Source organism: Lipomyces chichibuensis (assembly GCF_038497645.1).
Source record: "Lipomyces chichibuensis strain CBS 12929 unplaced genomic scaffold V1513scaffold_10, whole genome shotgun sequence".
NCBI lineage: Eukaryota > Fungi > Ascomycota > Lipomycetes > Lipomycetales > Lipomycetaceae > Lipomyces > Lipomyces chichibuensis.
Window position 1 is genome coordinate 214276 of NW_027117462.1, and position 18984 is coordinate 233259.

The following is an 18984-nucleotide window of genomic DNA, read 5'->3' on the forward strand; positions in this document are numbered from 1 at the left end:
GCAACTTTGTAATAATAATAATAATAATAATAATAATAATAATCTCTCTGCGTTCCCCACAACTACCAAAGCTTACACTGTCGTGATTCCTTTACAGAATGAGTACCAATATAGAATAGGATCTATAAAACTATTCTCTGTGATCATCGACCACAATACTCCGCGGCTTATCTTTTCGGTATCTACTTGGATATGCCGAAAAACAAGCAGTATCATGGTCGTCATTTGCAGACTTCCCCGAAAACAACAATGCCGAGCCATCAATCTGTCACTCGAATTCATTCTCTGGTAAGCTCAAACTTTGCATTCCGTGGCTTTCATTTCTATCAAAGCTTATCCATCATCGATATGTCGTCGGGTGAAGCAAGGACAAGATTGAGGTATTTCTCTGGTTGCTCAATAGTGCACTGATCTGGCGTTATCTTACAATAAAATAATTGTCAACCGCTTTAGAAACTAATCTTTGCTTTACTACATTTAATTATCCTAAGAGTGTTACCTTTTCAGGCAAACCGCTCAGTTTTAGTCACTTTCCATTATGCATTATTTTGGAGACAGTATCACCGGTAACCCGCCAGCATCACAGATTCAGCGTAGACGCCGCATTCTCAATCTGTACTGTGTCTACAATTAGCAATTACGACCTTACAAAATATCATGCTTGCTATTAGTAAGCATTATTACATCCTAAACTTTTCGCATTCTTCTCCGAGTCCATTACTTATCTTGCCAGATTCGACTTCCACATCAATAACCATTCTCACTTCTGCTGATTGAACTCCTGTATGGTGATTCACTGCAAGTCGATCAAGGCACTCAACGGCGCTGTTTGGCGGATTCAAAGCTGAGCCAGAATTTAGACTCGCTAATACTTTTTCTGTTCCCAGAGTTCTCGTCATCTGTTCTTCTCCTCCATCAGTCATCGCATAGGCTGTCTTCATACTTACTATCAAACGTCTACGGGCAGAAATTGGTTGGGCAATACTGTTTTTTACTTGTGCTTGATCACCACAGATATTACTGCTCCTGTCAGACAATATCTGAATACAACAAACAATTATATCCAACGCAATGAGCCATCTTAGTCCTAATATTTACGGTATGCCCAGTCAGTCACGACATATAATGTCGGCATATGCTAACACATACAGGCTCTGCTGTTCCATCCGCTGGAGCACCGCCACCTCCAAGCTATATGCGTTCGCCGCCCGACCACGCACGCCCCCCACCTGAATCTCCAAGGACAATCATCCTCTCAAACCTGCCACCAGACCAAGAAATCGATCTCGCTCTTCTTCATTCGCTCATTCGTGGCGGGAAAATCGAGTACTCCCACTATGACCCCGTCCGCCGCACGTTCGCCGTGCACTTCATGTACCCGAAAGACGCCGTCAATTATATATCATGGGTCGCGTCCCAGGGCAACGTATACCTCAACGACAGTGAGATTTTCTTCGATCTCGTACCTAGCCCGGCACCTGTGCCGTCAATATTCCTCACACAAGGCAACGTGTCCCGAAAATTGTACCTCGGCGGTATTCCCTCTGAAATCAATGCCCGCGCTCTGTGCACAATGTTTGAGCGATACGGTGTAATCGAGTACGTCAAGATCGTGTGGGAGCGTAAGTGTGGCTGGGTCGCGTTCTGTCGGATCGCGGACGCGTTCGATGCCTTGAGATTCATCAGACAAGACGAGCCCGTGTTCCGGCGGTCGAGAATCGAGTACGGACGGGACGACTGTGACGGCGGCATGCAGGAGATTCTGGAAGGTGGGGGTGTTAGTATTAACGCGCGAAAGGACGTGGATATCGTGATTGGACGGTTCAAACACCTAGGACGCCGCAGTTCTGCTGGTGGGCAAGCGCCTCCAATGCCGCCTATGCACGACTCACGACCGCCTCTTGTATCGGCTATGCCCCTCGGTAGAGGCGACAATCCACCGCCGAGCTACTTGCCGCCTCGGGCAAGACCTGGAGAAGTTAGGACTCATTAAATATACACGATATACAAAGTGCAGGCGGTACAACTTGTATTATTCCTTGCTTGTGAGACTCTCGCTACGACGATTTCCGGATCCGTACTTGTATATAGGATAACGCTACAGACAGGGAAAATGTACTATGAGTTTATAAACCTCTTGGATTCCAAATGCAGATCTAATTGAACAAAACTACAACACCAATATACTCCAAATATCGAATTAAAAAAATATCCAGCGAAACTTATTAGACATAAGTCCAGATGGGTCGTGGTACCTCATTGCATGGTTTACTCTCATCGACATTCAGGATGACACACGGGATGCGTTTATTGTCCACTATCTTGGCTTTTGTCACAAAAACATACCAGTCAGCCAACGCTAATCAGAGAACCGATTGCAATACTTACTGTAACAAGAGATTCTATAATATTCGGCGATCTGATACACGATCCATCGAGAAAACGCCTCGGCCCGATCGGTATCCGGCTCAATCGTGATCTCCTTCTCGAGCAAAAACTGTTGTGTCAACTGGTTTTGTCCCTTCCTATTCCGCTCGGCATTGGTCACGACGCCCACGCGATCTCCTGCAGGAGCGGATAGCACAAACTCACGGATATTCTCCTCCAGCCCCTTCAAATACGGCTGCGTGAGATGCCCCTTCTTTACGCGCTCTTTGAGGGTCTTTGGGATATGTGGCCCACGGTCTCCACTCCGTCTGTTGTGGTCTTCGAGAAAAAGTGACATGACATCCTCGGGGATTTTGGTGTGGAGAGTCGATAAGTAATCGGCTAGATTCTTGTCGATCCTGCGGACAGCGTATGTCGGTGTTGGCAGATAGTCTTCTGGTTTGGGTGGGACAGCGTGGGGATTATACAGCATTCGCGCTATTCAGTTTGGTTAGCATCTCAACTCACGCATAACGCCGCATCATCAACTGCAGTCCAAATAATAGCAAATTAAAGAAAAGGAAAATCTCAGCTCACCATTTTCCAAGCGCCGTCGATGACGTGTGCCCTGCACTGGTCGTCGTCCAGTAGTGCTCAACCTTGCCGCAGCCTGCCTGGCCGAGAAATTCACCACACTGCCCTGTGGCGTCGAATCGATTGTGCTCGGAGGCACCGGAACCCGTCTCACGCCCGGAAGCACGTCAGTTGCGTCGGAGATGTCGAGAGAGTAGATATCTGAAACGTTATCTCTGCGTGCCCGAGACGTGCTGTGGGAGATGCTGATGCTGCTGTCTTCGATCGAACGCAGCAATGCTTGGAGATTTTCTTCTGTTAGCGGAAATGGTTGCGACATTGTTGCAAGGTTGTTCAGTGCCATTGCTGTTGTCTTGTTTATGTAGCATATAACGTGAAGAGGACAGCTTTCCTATATCAGCGGCACCGACTCTGGGAGTTGTTCCGTCGAGTGCACGTGATACACAGCATTCGAAGTACAATGTGACTCACATCCCAGACAAGAATAGCACGCCGAGCCGCCATCAGGTTGCAATACATTACTATAGTAAATGCATTACATTATTATATCATCTTCTGCATATCAATTAATACAGCTTATCAGGGTTCGTTATTTCCAATAAATAAAGTGACTGCCCGCCGCATGAAGCTCTCAATTCGCTGTTGCCGATATGCTCGCGTATCATGGCAAATACAACCATAAACGCGCTACAGTATTTCTAGCGGGCTGCCGAGTCGTCTCTGAGCTAGCGCTATCGCATAACTTACACGGACCACCCGAATTATTTTTTAGATTCTCCTATAACTAGTTGCGGAATTTTTTTTTTTCCCATTCGACCAACCAGTTTCGTCAATACTATTACTACTGTCTGGATTTGTTTGGTCAGTGATGTCCCTTGTCAGTAGCAATTGCGTCCGTTCTAACAAATCCCGCAGAAGTTCCAGAGTGAATATTCCTTATCAGTCACTCTTCCTAACGTTCGATAGCCACTGTCGACATATATACAAACCAGCCATGGTCGAAAAAACCTACCTCTCATACAACCACGTGCACAAGCTTTGCCAGCGTTCCGCCGAGGAAATCAAGAAATTTAAACCAGATCTGATGGTCGCAATTGGCGGCGGCGGCTTCATTCCAGCGCGTATTCTGCGCACTTTCCTGAAAACACCAGGGTCGAAGAACATCCCTATTCAAGCTATCGGGTTGTCCTTGTACGAGGAATATGTCTCGAATGCGATAGATCCTGCGGAGGGCGTCAGTCAGGCTGAGGAGGCTGGTGTCGAGATTATTCGGACCCAGTGGTTGGATTTCAATACGTTGGAATCGCATGCGTTGAGCTTAATCGGCAAGAATATACTTGTTGTCGACGAGGTCGATGACACCCGTACCACACTGCACTACGCCATTTCCGAACTCGAGAAGGACGTCAAAATTCAGGCCGAAAAGCTCGGCAGGGGAGACGAGGTCACCAAATTCTTCGTGTTTGTCTTACATAATAAGGATAAGCCCAAGCGGGCGCAGCTCCCAGCCGATATGATGGCCGAGGGACGATATCTTGCCGCCGAGACGGTTCCGGACGTGTGGATCGCATATCCTTGGGAAGCTACTGACATTGACTTGCAGACAAAGCTGGCCGTCGAGCAAGGAAATATTTAAAAAATTGCGTTTGACAGGTGACTTTGGGTTGCGTTTGCACGGAAGGCTTATACATCGTGTGATAAAAATTTGGATGGCGTGATGCGTTGGTTTTTTAATTATCCATTTTGCATATGATTATGTATTTATAACTATTTGTTCTATTAATGCTTGGTATCTATGATCACCGCCACGTGTAAGAAATCACTCGTTAAATGGTTGAGATCAAAAATTACTCTATGAGCAGATTATTTCAACGCGATGGTATTACAAGTACATCTAATACTATAACCACGTGCATTGCTAAAACGCACAAAATATGTACAAAACTTATCTAACCTCATATCCTCAAAATACAGTATTCAATAAATCACGCGTCCTCACGAAGTAATCGCCCTTGATAGCGATATGACGCGTCACTGGATTCACTGCTATACGCTCCGATGTCAATCCTAGAGCGGCCTGGATGTCCTTCTTCAAAGCCTGCGTGACATTTAGTAGGAAATTATATTCGAACGACAGCTACGAGGGCAGGATACTTACGTGCGCATCGCCTGTTATCCCCTTCACAATCGTAATTACAAGATTTCCACCATTCTTCAACTCCTTATACACCGGTAAATTGCCCGCACTGGTGCGTTCGACGAAATAAAACCCATGCGTCGTATCTGGTCCAGCAGGGGAGTACTCGAATTTGAGAGGCGACGACCCGTCGTTGGGCTGCGACGGCAATTCCGGCTCCCGCGGTAAATTCTTAACACTCTTCCTATCCTTCCGCGTCTTTATATCTCGCTTAGGAATCGATGCATACGGGACAACGACTTCGTTCACAGTTGATGTTGAATCATGAATCGACCCACTTGCCCGGATGCTAGTGCTGAACTTGCTGGTAACAGACGGCAGAATGATCCGCGACAGGCAATAACCAGTCGTCGCGCGGCACATTCGTGCTGGCAGTCTGGAAACCCGTAGCGGTAGCATTTGTGGATATGTAGAAGGCCGAATTGCGGAAATTATCAAGATTATGGAATGGCCCTAGAGTTTTTCGTTTCTTCACTTCAGAGAAATTTAAATTATCACGTGACTGAATGCCCTATTCCTAGTCATTTTGTACGCGCGCCGTAAGGACAAAAGAAATTTTTATCAGGAACACACTCAGCTAAAGAAAACGAACTCTGACAATCCTCACTGTCCACAGTCGATCCATTTTTATACTCTTCTCGTCGACTGTTTAAACAATGTCGTCGACAACTACGTCGTACGATCTCGTCCCGCGGATCCTGCCATACCTGGACCGCCTGCTCATCTTCGCGCTGCTTGAGCACCTGTCTGAGCAGAAGCTGTACCCGGCCGACGTGCTGCTACAGGCCAAGTACGATGTCATGAAAGATACAAATATGATGGATTACATCTCCGAGACGTACAAAGCTATACATGGCGAGGATGCAACTGTTCCACAGGAAATTACGGAGCAGCGAAAAGATGTATTGGAGAAGCTCGTTGAGTTTGAGAAGAAGGCAGAGAAGATGTTGGAGATCGTGCGGAATCCGGAGGTTGTTAATGCGCTGCGGTCGGATCCGGCACAGAATTTTAGCTATGTAAAGGACAATTATGGTGTATGTGTTTGATTTAGTTAGGATGAGGACCACCTGGCTGATTCGTCGATAGGTTACTCCTGAGATGGTCGATATCCTGTACCATTACGGTAAATTCCAGTACAACTGCGGCAAGTATGCTGAAGCTGCTGAGCATTTGTATCAATTCCGGACGCTGGTACGTACGGATCTCAAGATCCTAAATGATCTCGACTAACAGTACATCTAGTCAATCGACCCTGAGCTCGTGATTTCCGCGACCTGGGGTAAGCTGGCTGCCGAAATCATGACACTGCAATGGGAAAACGCCGTCACCGAGCTTCTCAAGCTCAAGGAACTCATTGACCAAAAGACATTCACAGACCCACTAGTCCAACTCAACCACCGAACGTGGCTTATCCACTGGGCACTCTTTTTCTTCTTCAACGCCGAGACTGGTCGCGAAAAGCTTACAGACCTCTTCCTGTCGCCCGCATACCTGAACACCATCCAAACATCCTGCCCATGGATCCTACGATACGTGACCGTGACCGTCCTCACGTCCCGCAACGCACGTAAGACTGCCGCTGGGCGATCTTCGACATATGCCACATATCAGAAACAAATCCGCGAACTCGTGCGCGTGATCAAGCAAGAGCGCTACGAATACTCTGATGCCGTCACGGATTTTGTCTACGCGCTCTATGTCGACTTTGACTTTGAAGAAGCCCAGACAAAGCTCGCAGAGTCTGCCGACGTCGTCAAAACAGATCCATTCCTGGTCGGTTCCGCGGACGAGTTCTTGGAGTCTGCGCGCCATCTCGTTTCCGAACTGTATTGCCAGATTCACCAAAGGATCGATATCCGGGATTTATCAGCGCGTCTGAACTTATCCGCTGAGGAGGGCGAGAAATGGATTGTCAACTTAATTCGGGACACACGGGTCGACGCGAAGATTAATTTCTCAGAAGGCACTGTCATCATGAATCACCCACCACAGTCCGTCTACCAGCAAGTCATCGAGCGCACAAAGGGGCTTAGTTTCCGGACAAACCAGGTCCTTGCGCATATGCTCACCACTCGGAACGCGACTGCGACCGTGAATGGTGCAGAAGGTGGCGAGACTCAAGAGTAATATGGAAGACTGGAGAAAGTTAGAAAGTTTCTTGGGTTGTGTATAGAGCGAACTTCGGTGGTTTTCTTGTAATTTATAGTCATGTTTCTTGTTAATCACCAAATGGGGATCGCGCGATGGAATATACTTTACGATCAAGGATGAGGCGTCATATAATTATACATCGTATAAATATACACTTCGTAGTCTCGTCGTGCATGAGTTTCTATATTGCAACGAAACTCGGTACACGTTACCATGCCGCACCTTTTTCCAAAATATATACTCCCAATGACCTAACTTACTAAATACTCAATATCGGGAATTGATTCAACAATTCTGCGCACAATTTGATCCTCCCGCATCTTCGCATCCGTTAATTTCGGCGCAGTAGGCGAGAGCATCATAGTTCCGTGTCTGGAAACAGTACCTTCGACGTGGATAGTAGATCGTACATCAGTAGTTGACGACGCTGATGACGATGACGATGACGACGACGAGAGATACATTGATGATGATGGTGACGATGGCTTTGGTGGTGGGATATATATTGCGGACATGTGTTTTGGTTGGTGGTGATGATGGTGAACGACGCGCGGATGGGTGTGCGCTTGGACTTCCTTGGTGGAGGAATGGTGCGATGATGCAGATTGAGATGATCTCGAAGGACGTAGCTCGGTTTCTGGGGTTGACTGTGGGTCATTGTTTGGCTGTGGAGCTTTGAAGTCGTCATTGATGCCGTGAGTCGGTCCTTGGAGGCCAGGAGCGGCTGGAGTTCCCATGATGTCCCCCCAATCGTCGTTATCTTCGATAGTAACTACGAAAGATGCGGTTGGCGCTACAGACGTCGGCTGCAGTGGCTGTTCTAACGCAGACGCTGGCTGTATTGGTTGCGACGGCTCAATTGATATTCCGTCTGTGGCAGTCTTTGTCGGACTGCCTAGTTGAGATGACTTGTTCGGTGATAGTTGGGTCGACTGCGCCGACGCGCTTCCGTTCGTCACGGTCTTTCGGCCCCAGATATCCTCAGCGAAATCGTCACCGAAGGATGTGGTCTCCGTATCGAGCTCGAAATTGGGACGCTGAATTGGTATTGGCGCACTCTCGAACTCTGTGAAATCACCCCAATCATCCACATTGTCATCCTCTTGAGTAGCAGTGGCTGGATCTGACACCGACTGCGATGTCATAGTAGGTTGCAAAGCTGTTGGCTGCATAGATGCCGTAATCGGGATCTGATTAAAAACGGGCTGTCGGTGTGCCTGTACTGACGACAAAGAAGATGACGTGCCTCCCCACAAGCCACTATCGTCATGCCAGCTGAAAGAAATATCAGGAGCCTCAGTTTTTGCCGACGTTGGACCAGAACTCGTCATCCGCTTCAAACCTGGAGACGCTAACTCTGGGCCATCATTTAGACCTCTTTCCATGGCAGGTGCAGTAGTCATGGACTCAATGCCGACAAAATGTGTGGGACTACTCGGGCCTTGGACATCTGCGTTATCCCAATCGAACATCCCCCCAATGTCTTTCCGCTTGTTCTTCCATTCTCCGACTACGTTCTGGACTCGAGATTGTATCTCTGTGTGATTCCATTTCACACGAATGCCGTCATCGGCCGACTGCGACGCTGTGATGATTGAAGACGCAGGAGGAGTAGATACGCGCGGAGTCGAAGTGAAGAATTGACGAGTTGGGCGCGTTAGCATGGTACTCAATTTTCTCCTAAGCTTTAGTTAATATTAGTTCAATGTAAACGTTGAACTGCGATGTCATACGCCTTTCCAGAACTGAGTAACGTGGGCGCAACTTGCGAGTCCGAGAAATAATTTGCTACACTATCACGGTCACCATCGATAATCGTAGGCATAGGGAAAATATCTGGAAGCAATTCATTAGTCGACCGTGCTTTCTCCGGTTCTGGCGCGAAAGGATTGGAGAAAGTAAAATCGTCAGAACTGTCAGCGCCAAATCCATTTGGTTCCGCCAATAGTGAGACTGGCCGACTTATATCTGGTACGGTAATCATTGGAGATGATTGTGACGCTTTCCATTCATCTTGTGATTTAGAATCTGTCAGTCCATGTATCTTGTCTGGCACTTCATCTTGGCGCTCGCTCACAATCTCGATAAGAGAATCATCTGACGGACCATTTGGTTTAGCTGCCGTATCCGCACTTTCATCAGCATTGTTGCCCAAGTCTTCCTCCACTTTGGTTTCCTTGTCGATCACCTCTTCCTGCCCTCCAACTTCTGCATGATCGTCAGGCTCTCGACTTGAAATTCCTGTCGTTTCTGTCGCTTGCTGGGATGCCATGCTCTCCCTGAGCCTTTCTTTAAGTTCCGTCTCTGCTGCTTTGTCGCCGATGGTATTCATGTCTGACTTCCGCTTGTCTAAAATGTTTGGGTGATTAGATTCCTCCACAACATTGTCCGTAGCTCCAGGGAAAGCGTTCATATCCTGAAGATCTTTTTCTGGCGAGCCCTCCGCCTGAGTGGATATAATGTCGGCTACATGTTTCTCATGATTTGAAGCATCGCCTACGGAGCTCCGGTGCAGTTTCTCGTCTTCCATAGCCATTTTGTTGACTTCGGCTTGACCAGGACTTGATTCGACTGTCATTGGCACATCTGGAGCTTCCTTCTGCGGTGATATCTTTCGCTCCGGAGACACAATTGACGTAAATGCGTCTGGAGGCGGCGACACCGCGGTTGCCCATGGATCGTTCTCACTATCTTCGGCAGCACTCAGCTGGTTATCGTTCACCGAGCTCTGCATCATCTTCACGTCAAGACCATTCCCCAAACCGCTCCGCGAATGAGCCGGAGCCGAATCGGACCAATCGGGAATCACATCGCCAAGAGCCCACGCTGAAGTGGACGCCGGCTCGGGAGACGAGGACGACGCGAAGGAGCTCCATGCGTCCATGACAATGCTACCTTACGCGTCGGGCCGGTCTATGAGTTGTATTGCATCGGCGTCTGCTTAGAGATCAATCGCAAATGTGATCTCGCGTGCGATCCGTTTGGTTGCTCTTATGATGAGCGTCAGACATATATTATACGGGTTAAGTGAGTTAGTCTCGAGATGTAGTGAGCTGGAGCACCGGGTCAGCCCTGCACAAACCCTTATTTACAATCTCTCCACCAACCCCTTATATGCGATGTTTTACCCACCAGACCCTTATCGTACAGCGCACGCCACGATGCCATCAAATGAATGAATTCTACATGAAAAGTTTTAGCGGTACGATATAATTCCTCCACTGCAGCAATACTTGCTGCAATATTGCTCGGAGTTCGAAATGCCACTTGCAAAGGCGCCAGTAGTTCCAGCCGGCGTGCCTGCAGACCCAGACGCTCTCCTTGCGATGCTCTCGCTCAATCGAAAGGCCCGTATTACGACCGAGGGGCCCACGACAGACGACGAAGACGACGACGTCGCACTTGTGGATGACATGGATGATATCGAAGACGGGAGCGCAAGTGTCAGCGTTGCGTCTGCCTCCCAGCCGAGGACGACTCCATCATCACCTCTTGCCGGAGGCAGTTCAAAGTCTGCCGCACAGCATCTGGCATATACCCATCCTCACCTTGGCACAACATCTGCTGCGGCCGCAAAGATATCACGTCCAGCGTCGCCATATACGCTGAATCCGCCAATCGATTTTGACGGCTTATCCTGGCCCTCGGTGGGAACTCGTGAAAGACTTGAAGCTACGCCAGAAGAGACGGCGGCAAAAATTGGTAGAATCGCCGATGCTGTTCGTATTATTCTCACCGAGATAGGGGAGGATCCCACAAGAGAGGGTTTGTTATCTACACCGGAGAGATATGCAAAGGCAATCATGTTTTTCACCAAAGGCTACGAACAGAACATTCGAAACGTCATCAATCGCGCGGTATTCGAAGAGGACCACGATGAAATGGTCGTAGTAAAGGATATCCCAGTATTCTCGCTCTGCGAACATCACATGGTTCCATTCACCGGAACCATGTCCATTGGCTACATTCCCAATTCCCGTGTTCTCGGCCTCTCGAAGTTGGCCCGTATTGCGGAGATGTTTGCGCGTCGTCTGCAAGTTCAAGAGCGCCTTACCAAACAAGTTGCACTCGCAGTCTGGGAAATTTTGAGACCTCAAGGTGTCGCTGTAGTTATGGAGGCATCCCATATGTGCATGGTTATGCGAGGCGTGCAAAAACCGGGAAGTACAACCGTTACCAGCTGCATGCTCGGTCGATTCCGAGAGGCACAAAAAACGCGAGAGGAGTTTTTCTCTTTGTTGGGCCGCAGGTAGTCTTTCTAATCCGTTTAATTGTATTATTGCTGAATCTTGTTTTCTCTCAACTCTGTTTGCATTTTCATTGAAGAATTGCAAATTCCTTTTTTTTTGTTTATACTTGTGGGTTCGGAAAATTGGTCTAAAAGGTGGGGCAGGTGGAGCTTCAACAGCATTCTGGTTTTGGGTCGTGATATTCATTCAACCGTGTATATTTACTGGTCTATTTATTGATTTGTTTATGCCTATTAGAGCGTTGCGTTTCAGGAATGCAATATGTGTATATGTGTAAAGATATTAGTTTATGCTGAATAATGTAAATAATTCTTTATTTCTTATTAACGTTGGATTTTTAACACGACTGGCTATGGTCGCCAAACGTTAGATATTTCCAGATGGTGCGGCTTACAACAAATCTTCCATTAACTCCCAAATAGCTTCTTCATACTCAATTAGACACATATATTTGTACACTAGGTCTCCGTACCAGGTTCAAATTCAAGATGCGTAATCGGAGGCTGCGCTTCTATCGGTCAGTATTTTGCTCAGATCTGTTCGCGCCACAATGTTTACCACGCAACCCATCACGATTCCAATGCCAGTTCGCCCGCTACAGCCATGACTCCTCGCCATACACGGATCCCGTTCCCAGTCCGGACGACTCCATATTCGTGGCAATGTCCGGCGGTGTGGATTCTTCTTTTGTGGCTCACGTTCTCGCAAGCAAATACACCAATGTCACGGGTGTGTATATGGCGAACTGGACACAACCGCGGACACCAAGGCATGAAATCAAGAGGCCAATTTCACATCGGATTAGCAAAAATCCCGAACGGCTCCGCCAGTATCTTGAGGAGGAAGAACAGCGGAATAAAGAATCTATGGAAATCGGGGTGTCATGTACGGAGACTGAATGGAACGACGTTTGCGGGGTGTGCCAGGACCTGAAGATTCCCGCCATCCGTATCAATCTTGAGAAGGAGTATTGGACGGAGGTGTTTCAACCCATGATCGACAGATATTCAATTGGTCGGACGCCGAACCCGGATGTGGATTGTAATAGATATATTAAGTTCGGAAAGCTATACGATCTAATCGAGAATACTGCGAATCAGCAGGGCGCGTCGAAGTGGTGGCTTGCTACTGGGCATTATGCCAGAACGGTGATTCATAAGGAGACTGGCCAAACGCATTTATTAAAGCCGAAAGATCAGACTAAAGATCAGACATTTTATTTGGCCACTGTGTTACGGTCACGATTACACAATGTTTTGTTTCCGATGCATCGGTACACAAAAAAGGAAGTCCGAGAGCTCGCAATAAAAATGAAAATCAGGACAGCGTATAAGCCAGACTCGCAAGGGCTATGTTTTGTACAGCCTACTGTGTCAGCCAAGGCTGCGGAACAGGCATTCCGGGAAGGCAGAAAGATCTCTAGCAACACGAGCGGGTTTCGGCATTTCAGAGATTTTCTGAGAGAATATATACCCGAGAAAGAAGGCAACATTGTGACATACAAGGGAGTTGTCGTAGGCAAACATCCGGGTCTTTGGTCAGCGACTATTGGCCAGAGAAATGGGATCACAACAGGCAAAATAAAGGAGCACGAAGAGGACGGTCCATGGTACGTCATTGACAAGCGACAAGAGACGAATGAGATTGTTATCGCGCCTGGCCGTAATAATCGTTGGCTCTTGTCATCTGCTATGATCTGTGCCGAATGGTCCTGGCTTGTCGACGACGAAAAAATTTCAGAGGTATACGAATTAGCCAAACTTGGCGAGCTCACAGTCCGATGCAGACCACTACAGAATCCTATGATAACAATAAAACAGATGGAGGATTTGGGAAATGGGAATATCAGATTCGAGTTTGTTGGTAGTGCGCACGGAATCGCGCAAGACCAATACGGAGTATTGTACTATAGAGATATAGTACTTGGCGGTGGGCGCACGGAATCCATCGAACTAGCATATAGAGAGAATTTACAACCGGTGGAAACAGAGAAAGAGCCACATAGTGTGGTGGCTTGAATGAGTTTGTATATTAATTGGTTGTTCCTGTAAATACATTTAAAGCAATGAATGGTACATAAATCAGTTCTCGTGCGTTTCGGCCATTAACAGTAATATCATTGTCCACTCACAAACAATTTAAGCATTCAATAATATTGAAGAACAAAACTATCCCTTATAGGCTCAAAGGAAAATTGTAGTAACGAAAATGATGCAAAAAATGCCTTGAAACGGATTCGAACCGATGATCTCAGCATTACTAGTGCTGCGCCTTACCAACTTGGCCATCAAGGCTTGCTATGTGTATCTGAAATAATTGAGAGCCACAATGTCAACGTTTGGGTTAGGGTAACTTCAAATACTCAATCTCAGGGTATTCTCAGGGTATTGTAAAATTGCTTGGACAAGAAAATGATGGGAGCTTCAAAGTGGAACAAAGGTATTTGATGGATATATTCTCTTGCGGCTTCGTTTCGGAGCCAGAAAGAAATACGGACGTTGGGACATCGGGCTTTCGTAGCTCCGGGACGCCGCAATTGTGGGAAGTTCCCGGAAGAAAATTGTAGCCGATATTATTGGGAAGGCGTTGACGATTGTTGCTGACAAGCGCTCAACGGCCCGGGTAACATATAGATATAGATCCCGTTCCTACTGATCTTTAGGAGGGAAATTGACAGCATAATTAGAGGATTTAGAGGTACATATAGAAAAATAAATTGCCATGCCGGACTCGAGTATTGAGAAGAAAATCGAAGCCAAAGTGGAGAAGGCGGCTCATGAGATTGCCAGTGGAAACGCACCTGAGAGCACGGAGTCGAACCTGCGGTATGCAGCCTATGCGAATCGACTACGGGTGAGCTTTGGTCGTACTATTCTGTGTTGCTTCGTTGATAACTAAAACTGGATTTAGACTGTAGGGAACGCCTACATATGACGCTTGATTTGAGGAAGAATAGCTGATTCGGAGAGTAGATCGTGTTGGCTGCTCAAAGATATGTCGCATATACATCTGACATTGGTGAATCTTTTCGTCCCGTCGTCAATCCTGCAGTCGTGTCAGCTGCTTACGCCATCAGTTGGACCTATCTCCTCGGTGATGTCGCCTATGAAGGTTACAAGGTACACAGCTTAATTGTGATATCCGTCCGATACTAACGGCCGTTATTGTGTAGGCCCACCTAAGGGAACAGGAATATTTGGAGTCTAAAGCAAGAGGCGACGATTTGACCGGCAAAGAGAAGCCTAACTGGCAGTTGACTGTATTGCAGCGCGGTGTATTCCAGAGCATAGCTAGTATGGGTCTGCCCGCGTTTACAATTCATTCAGTGCGTCATATATCCTGTGTCATTGCACCAATATGAGACTAACTGTGTGAATAGACGGTGAAGTATTCCGGAATGGCGATGAAGAACGTCAAGAACGTCCGAATAAGGACATGGGGACCTGTTGGTTTTGGTCTCGCCGTGGTCCCCGCTTTGCCGTTCGTGTTCGACGCGCCAGTTGAGGAGGCCGTTGAATGGGTTTTCGATCAAGGCAAGGCTGCATATAAAGACTTCAGTGAAAAGGATTTGTAACTGTTTGTAATCACATAGATATATTTAGTCAGGATAGATGTGACATAATCTTTCATGTTAACGTTGTACTCGCAAGAACGATAGCTATATCTCGATATCTCGATGATGCTCTCAGAATGTCCTGTTACTTACTTTATATTATTTACGGTCCGTACTACCCATGACTGGAAAACTCATTGGCGTGATATGTTGGCGGATATCCCTCCCGCGAGTAAGCTAGCCATTGGAACAGCTCAATTTATCCGCAAAAGATGTCGTAACAAAATAAATATTTCAAGCCCAAGCTTACAGCCAGCGTTATCATGAACCTTGGATCGAGACGTCATCCTGTCCTACGCATTAACGATTTAGAGAACCAATCAGCACTGCAAGACCAGCCAAGCACTGTAATGATTAATTTGCAGTTTCCAACAAGACAGAATTTCGAAACAAAAGATGGACATAGAGGATGGAGTAATTATATTTAAACGATATTTTCATGCACAGTGAACCTTAATGTGATCAGCAACATAAAACAAACAAACCGAATCCGGAAAAATGATACAAACAAATTGTAGTTGAAATTCACCACACAATCTATCACAAACTATCGTACACCGCCAAGCTAAATTACGACACAACTATGTGATACCATAATTAATCTAACCAGAGCACATCTCGCAAGCGTCCTTGTTCTCGATGGAGCACTGGAGGACCTTTTCGTTGTAGATATCATATTCCTCGACAGTCATTTCACCTTTGTCTACCTTCTCCGCCATTTCAGCACGCTTTCGGGACAGCAAACCGCCAACAGGCTTCTTCGGAGCCGGAGCCGGAGACTCCTCGACTGCACGAGTCGAAGGTGTGGTTTCTTCATCTTCGGATGAGACAGCAACGGCAACCTCCTCGGCTGGCTCAGCCACAGGAAGGCCTTGGTTCATATAGTACGACGCAGGCGAGCGGCGGGCATTCTCGCCAGTCATCTTGACGGGAGTGGATACCTTGTTGGTCTGTCTGAGAGTCTTGCGACTGCCGAGAGAAGCAGTCTTAGCGATATTACTATCAACTACCTTGAGAGCTTCCTGGTCGACGGTAAACTGGATTGGCGCGCTGGCGGCCATTGTGCGGAGATAGTACATGCCTGTCTTGAGACCCTTTTTCCAGCCGTAGAAATGCATGCTGGTGAGCTTACCCATAGTAGGGTTTTTGATATGGATATTCAAACTCTGACTCTGATCAATGTACGGTGACCTATCAGCAGCCATGTCAATAATGTGCTTTTGAGAAATCTCCCAGACTGTCTTGTAAAGAGTTTTAATGTCGGCGGGGATATTGGGGATGTTCTGGATCGAACCGTTGTCTGCGATTATGCGGTTCTTCATGTTATCAGACCAGAGACCCATGTCGACGAGATCTCTCAACAGCCAGGGGTTCACAATCTGGAACTCGCCGGCGAGAACACGACGAGAGTAGATGTTCGAGGTGTATGGTTCGAAGCACTCGTTAAAGCCGAGAATTTGGGAAGTAGATGCAGTAGGCATAGGAGCGACAAGCAGCGAGTTGCGCATGCCGTACCGCGCGAGGTTATCTTTGAGCTCGTCCCAGTCCCACAAATCAGAGGGAGTGACATTCCACAGGTCGTACTGGAGCAAGCCCTTGGAAGCAGGAGATCCGGGGAAAGACTCATAGTGACCAAGCTCTTTGGCGAGTTCGATTGAAGCCTCGACTGCACCGTGGTAGATAGTCTCGAATATCTGGATATTGAGCTGTTTCGCACCAGGAGAGTCAAACGGAAGACGGAGAGCAAGGAAGGCATCGGCCAAACCTTGGACACCTACAGCGATAGGTCGATGTCTCATATTACTCTTTCGAGACTCAGGGACAGGGTACATGTTAATTTCAATAATCTTGTTCAAATTGCGGACCACAACCTTTGCGACATCATGAAGACGGTTAAAATTGTACCAGGATCCCTCACTGTCATGCTCAATGAAGGAAGGAAGAGCGAGTGAAGCAAGGTTGCAGACAGCGACCTCATCCGGAGCAGAGTATTCGATAATCTCTGTGCAAAGGTTCGACGACTTAATGGTACCAAGGTTCTGCTGGTTGGACTTGCGGTTGCAGGCATCCTTGTAAAGCATGAATGGATTACCGGTCTCGGTCTGAGCCTCAAGGATAGAGTACCAGAGCTTCTGAGCCTTGATAACCTTCCTGGCACGACCCTCCTTCTCGTAGCGCTCATAAAGAGCCACAAATTCATCGCCCCAGACGTCGGCCAAACCGGGAGCCTCGCTAGGACAGAACAAACACCAATCCCCATTGGCCTCAACACGCTGCATGAACAAGTCTGGGATCCAAAGGGCATAAAACAAATCACGCGCGCGAACTTCCTCTTTGCCGTGGTTCTTGCGCAGATCGATAAATTCAAATATGTCTGCGTGCCATGGCTCAAGGTAGATGGCGAACGCACCAGGACGCTTGTTGCCACCCTGATCAACATAACGAGCAGTGTTATTGAAAACACGAAGCATAGGAATGATACCATTTGAAGTGCCATTAGTGCCCGCAATGTAGGAGCCAGTGGCGCGGATGTTGTGAATGTTCATACCGATCCCACCAGCGGTCTTAGAAATGAGCGCGCAGGTCTTGAGCGTATCATAAATACCTTCGATTGAGTCTTCCTTCATCGAAACCAAAAAGCAGGAAGACAGTTGTGGCTGAGGAGTACCAGCATTGTAGAGGGTAGGCGATCCGTGAGTGAAGTATCGCTGCGACATGAGGCTGTAGGTCTCAATGGCCTTCTCGATATCGTCACCATGGATACCAACGGCGACACGCATAATCATATGCTGGGGGCGCTCTGCAACCTTGCCGTTTATACGGAGAAGGTACGATCGCTCAAGTGTCTTGAATCCGAAATAGTTGTATTGGAAATCTCGGTCGTAGACAATAGCGGAGTTAAGCTCTTCAGCATGCTCCTGAATGATATTAAAGACAGACTCTGAAATCATAGGCGAATGTTTGCCATTCTTCGGGTTGATGTAGTGATAAAGATCTGATATGACTTGCGAAAACTGCTTCGTGGTCTGCTTGTGAAGATTGGAAATGGCAATACGCGCAGCAAGAACTGCATAGTCGGGATGTGCGGTAGTCAAGTATGCAGCAGTCTCGGCGGCCTAAATATCAATTAACTACTGCCGAGTGGACAAAGACGCGTTGAAAGGCGTCACCGCATCATAAATCCGACTTACCAAGTTATCCAACTCAACAGTAGTAACACCCTGATACACGCCAGAGATGATCTTCTGAGTGATGGCAGCAGCATCGACGTGTTCTGTGTCAAGACCGTAGCATAAACGTGACACACGCGCTGTGATCTGAGGCCAAAAGTTAGCAACACTTGCAACGCAGCACATAATCATTCACAACGAAATCCAGTTTCCAATATTTCAATTTAAGAACTGCGGGGACTGAATGATGCACTCGCATATGTGAGATGGATGGGGCAGACATACCTTGTCAAACTGGACACGTTCTTTCCTTCCGTCTGAAAAATTAATTAGCACTGGGTAAGCACGCGCGTCGACGATGCAGAACTTACCTCTCTTATACACGAACATGATGTATTAATGCAAAGAAAATGAGAATGCAAAATGGCCCTGGTAGTGGCCGGCGATAAACAGGAGCGATGGGCAGTGGTGGTGGAAAAGACAAAGACGTGTGTGGGAGAGGTCGGATGTGGGCTAGAGATTTACTTTATATGACCTCGCGTGCCATTTTAGTAAGCGGGTCTGCACGCGTCAGTCGCGCGTCAGCCTCCTAAGAATCACACGGCCATCGCCCTCCCTGCCCTCCCAAATACGTGTTAACAA

General features: G+C 47.4%; 10 protein-coding genes and 1 non-coding gene across 11 annotated transcripts; 6 read left to right on the plus strand and 5 right to left on the minus strand.

Moving 5' to 3' along the window:
• Positions 1 to 642: 642 nt before the first annotated feature.
• V1513DRAFT_398160 (uncharacterized protein) lies at positions 643 to 2203 on the plus strand. Its single transcript, XM_066895430.1, has 2 exons — positions 643 to 1099; positions 1152 to 2203. The coding sequence occupies exons 1-2, from the start codon at positions 1072 to 1074 to the stop codon at positions 1991 to 1993; spliced, it is 870 nt and encodes a 289-aa protein (XP_066754329.1). The 5' UTR covers positions 643 to 1071; the 3' UTR covers positions 1994 to 2203.
• V1513DRAFT_442360 (uncharacterized protein) lies at positions 2042 to 3380 on the minus strand. The gene is made up of 3 exons (XM_066897650.1): positions 2965 to 3380; positions 2389 to 2865; positions 2042 to 2326 (listed from the first exon to the last, which is right to left on the minus strand). Exons 1-3 carry the CDS (start codon positions 3302 to 3304, stop codon positions 2226 to 2228), a joined length of 918 nt encoding a protein of 305 aa, XP_066754330.1. The 5' UTR covers positions 3305 to 3380; the 3' UTR covers positions 2042 to 2225.
• Positions 3381 to 3704: 324 nt separating this feature from the next.
• Positions 3705 to 4960, plus strand: V1513DRAFT_463693 (phosphoribosyltransferase-like protein). Its single transcript, XM_066899979.1, has 2 exons — positions 3705 to 3822; positions 3877 to 4960. The coding sequence occupies exon 2, from the start codon at positions 3956 to 3958 to the stop codon at positions 4595 to 4597; it is 642 nt and encodes a 213-aa protein (XP_066754331.1). The 5' UTR covers positions 3705 to 3822; positions 3877 to 3955; the 3' UTR covers positions 4598 to 4960.
• V1513DRAFT_442365 (mitochondrial 54S ribosomal protein mL49) lies at positions 4720 to 5675 on the minus strand. Its single transcript, XM_066897651.1, has 2 exons — positions 5120 to 5675; positions 4720 to 5059 (listed from the first exon to the last, which is right to left on the minus strand). Exons 1-2 carry the CDS (start codon positions 5555 to 5557, stop codon positions 4925 to 4927), a joined length of 573 nt encoding a protein of 190 aa, XP_066754332.1. The 5' UTR covers positions 5558 to 5675; the 3' UTR covers positions 4720 to 4924.
• A 53-nt stretch (positions 5676 to 5728) lies between these two features.
• Positions 5729 to 7444, plus strand: V1513DRAFT_442366 (eIF3 subunit 6 N terminal domain-containing protein). The gene is made up of 3 exons (XM_066897652.1): positions 5729 to 6192; positions 6245 to 6349; positions 6401 to 7444. The coding sequence occupies exons 1-3, from the start codon at positions 5815 to 5817 to the stop codon at positions 7283 to 7285; spliced, it is 1368 nt and encodes a 455-aa protein (XP_066754333.1). The 5' UTR covers positions 5729 to 5814; the 3' UTR covers positions 7286 to 7444.
• On the minus strand, positions 7414 to 10486 carry V1513DRAFT_398169 (uncharacterized protein). The gene is made up of 2 exons (XM_066895431.1): positions 9043 to 10486; positions 7414 to 8989 (listed from the first exon to the last, which is right to left on the minus strand). The coding sequence occupies exons 1-2, from the start codon at positions 10191 to 10193 to the stop codon at positions 7561 to 7563; spliced, it is 2580 nt and encodes an 859-aa protein (XP_066754334.1). The 5' UTR covers positions 10194 to 10486; the 3' UTR covers positions 7414 to 7560.
• On the plus strand, positions 10451 to 11995 carry V1513DRAFT_442369 (uncharacterized protein). Its single transcript, XM_066897653.1, has one exon. The coding sequence runs from the start codon at positions 10570 to 10572 to the stop codon at positions 11560 to 11562; it is 993 nt and encodes a 330-aa protein (XP_066754335.1). The 5' UTR covers positions 10451 to 10569; the 3' UTR covers positions 11563 to 11995.
• On the plus strand, positions 11980 to 13642 carry V1513DRAFT_442370 (tRNA-specific 2-thiouridylase). Its single transcript, XM_066897654.1, has one exon. The coding sequence runs from the start codon at positions 12048 to 12050 to the stop codon at positions 13575 to 13577; it is 1530 nt and encodes a 509-aa protein (XP_066754336.1). The 5' UTR covers positions 11980 to 12047; the 3' UTR covers positions 13578 to 13642.
• Positions 13643 to 13780: 138 nt separating this feature from the next.
• On the minus strand, positions 13781 to 13853 carry V1513DRAFT_t46. Its single transcript has one exon. It is a non-coding gene; the product is annotated as a tRNA-Thr (tRNA).
• A 122-nt stretch (positions 13854 to 13975) lies between these two features.
• Positions 13976 to 15325, plus strand: V1513DRAFT_442374 (mitochondrial 18 KDa protein-domain-containing protein). The gene is given in 5 exon segments (XM_066897655.1): positions 13976 to 14412; positions 14428 to 14430; positions 14532 to 14678; positions 14732 to 14884; positions 14939 to 15325. 5 exon segments carry the CDS (start codon positions 14281 to 14283, stop codon positions 15131 to 15133), a joined length of 630 nt encoding a protein of 209 aa, XP_066754337.1. The 5' UTR covers positions 13976 to 14280; the 3' UTR covers positions 15134 to 15325.
• A 247-nt stretch (positions 15326 to 15572) lies between these two features.
• V1513DRAFT_442378 (ribonucleotide reductase) lies at positions 15573 to 18925 on the minus strand. The gene is made up of 4 exons (XM_066897656.1): positions 18714 to 18925; positions 18628 to 18659; positions 18364 to 18489; positions 15573 to 18288 (listed from the first exon to the last, which is right to left on the minus strand). Exons 1-4 carry the CDS (start codon positions 18730 to 18732, stop codon positions 15775 to 15777), a joined length of 2691 nt encoding a protein of 896 aa, XP_066754338.1. The 5' UTR covers positions 18733 to 18925; the 3' UTR covers positions 15573 to 15774.
• Positions 18926 to 18984: the final 59 nt, after the last annotated feature.

Coding starts and splice junctions, on each gene's coding strand:
- V1513DRAFT_463693 (XM_066899979.1), top strand. CDS start 3,956: ATGGTCGAAAAAACCTACCTCTCATACAACCACGTGCACAAGCTTTGC.
- V1513DRAFT_398160 (XM_066895430.1), top strand. CDS start 1,072: ATGAGCCATCTTAGTCCTAATATTTACG. Junction 1,100..1,151: donor TCTTAGTCCTAATATTTACG/GTATGCCCAGTC, acceptor TAACACATACAG/GCTCTGCTGTTCCATCCGCT.
- V1513DRAFT_442369 (XM_066897653.1), top strand. CDS start 10,570: ATGCCACTTGCAAAGGCGCCAGTAGTTCCAGCCGGCGTGCCTGCAGAC.
- V1513DRAFT_442366 (XM_066897652.1), top strand. CDS start 5,815: ATGTCGTCGACAACTACGTCGTACGATCTCGTCCCGCGGATCCTGCCA. Junction 6,193..6,244: donor ATGTAAAGGACAATTATGGT/GTATGTGTTTGA, acceptor ATTCGTCGATAG/GTTACTCCTGAGATGGTCGA. Junction 6,350..6,400: donor TGTATCAATTCCGGACGCTG/GTACGTACGGAT, acceptor CAGTACATCTAG/TCAATCGACCCTGAGCTCGT.
- V1513DRAFT_442360 (XM_066897650.1), bottom strand. CDS start 3,304: ATGGCACTGAACAACCTTGCAACAATGTCGCAACCATTTCCGCTAACA. Junction 2,866..2,964: donor TCGACGGCGCTTGGAAAATG/GTGAGCTGAGAT, acceptor CAAACTGAATAG/CGCGAATGCTGTATAATCCC. Junction 2,327..2,388: donor TTATAGAATCTCTTGTTACA/GTAAGTATTGCA, acceptor TTGTGACAAAAG/CCAAGATAGTGGACAATAAA.
- V1513DRAFT_398169 (XM_066895431.1), bottom strand. CDS start 10,193: ATGGACGCATGGAGCTCCTTCGCGTCGTCCTCGTCTCCCGAGCCGGCG. Junction 8,990..9,042: donor TTACTCAGTTCTGGAAAGGC/GTATGACATCGC, acceptor ACTAAAGCTTAG/GAGAAAATTGAGTACCATGC.
- V1513DRAFT_442365 (XM_066897651.1), bottom strand. CDS start 5,557: ATGCTACCGCTACGGGTTTCCAGACTGCCAGCACGAATGTGCCGCGCG. Junction 5,060..5,119: donor GGATAACAGGCGATGCGCAC/GTAAGTATCCTG, acceptor AATGTCACGCAG/GCTTTGAAGAAGGACATCCA.
- V1513DRAFT_442378 (XM_066897656.1), bottom strand. Junction 18,490..18,627: donor AACGTGTCCAGTTTGACAAG/GTATGTCTGCCC, acceptor TTTTGGCCTCAG/ATCACAGCGCGTGTGTCACG. Junction 18,289..18,363: donor CTGTTGAGTTGGATAACTTG/GTAAGTCGGATT, acceptor ATTGATATTTAG/GCCGCCGAGACTGCTGCATA.
- V1513DRAFT_442374 (XM_066897655.1), top strand. CDS start 14,281: ATGCCGGACTCGAGTATTGAGAAGAAAATCGAAGCCAAAGTGGAGAAG. Junction 14,679..14,731: donor TCGCCTATGAAGGTTACAAG/GTACACAGCTTA, acceptor GTTATTGTGTAG/GCCCACCTAAGGGAACAGGA. Junction 14,885..14,938: donor CCGCGTTTACAATTCATTCA/GTGCGTCATATA, acceptor CTGTGTGAATAG/ACGGTGAAGTATTCCGGAAT.
- V1513DRAFT_442370 (XM_066897654.1), top strand. CDS start 12,048: ATGCGTAATCGGAGGCTGCGCTTCTATCGGTCAGTATTTTGCTCAGAT.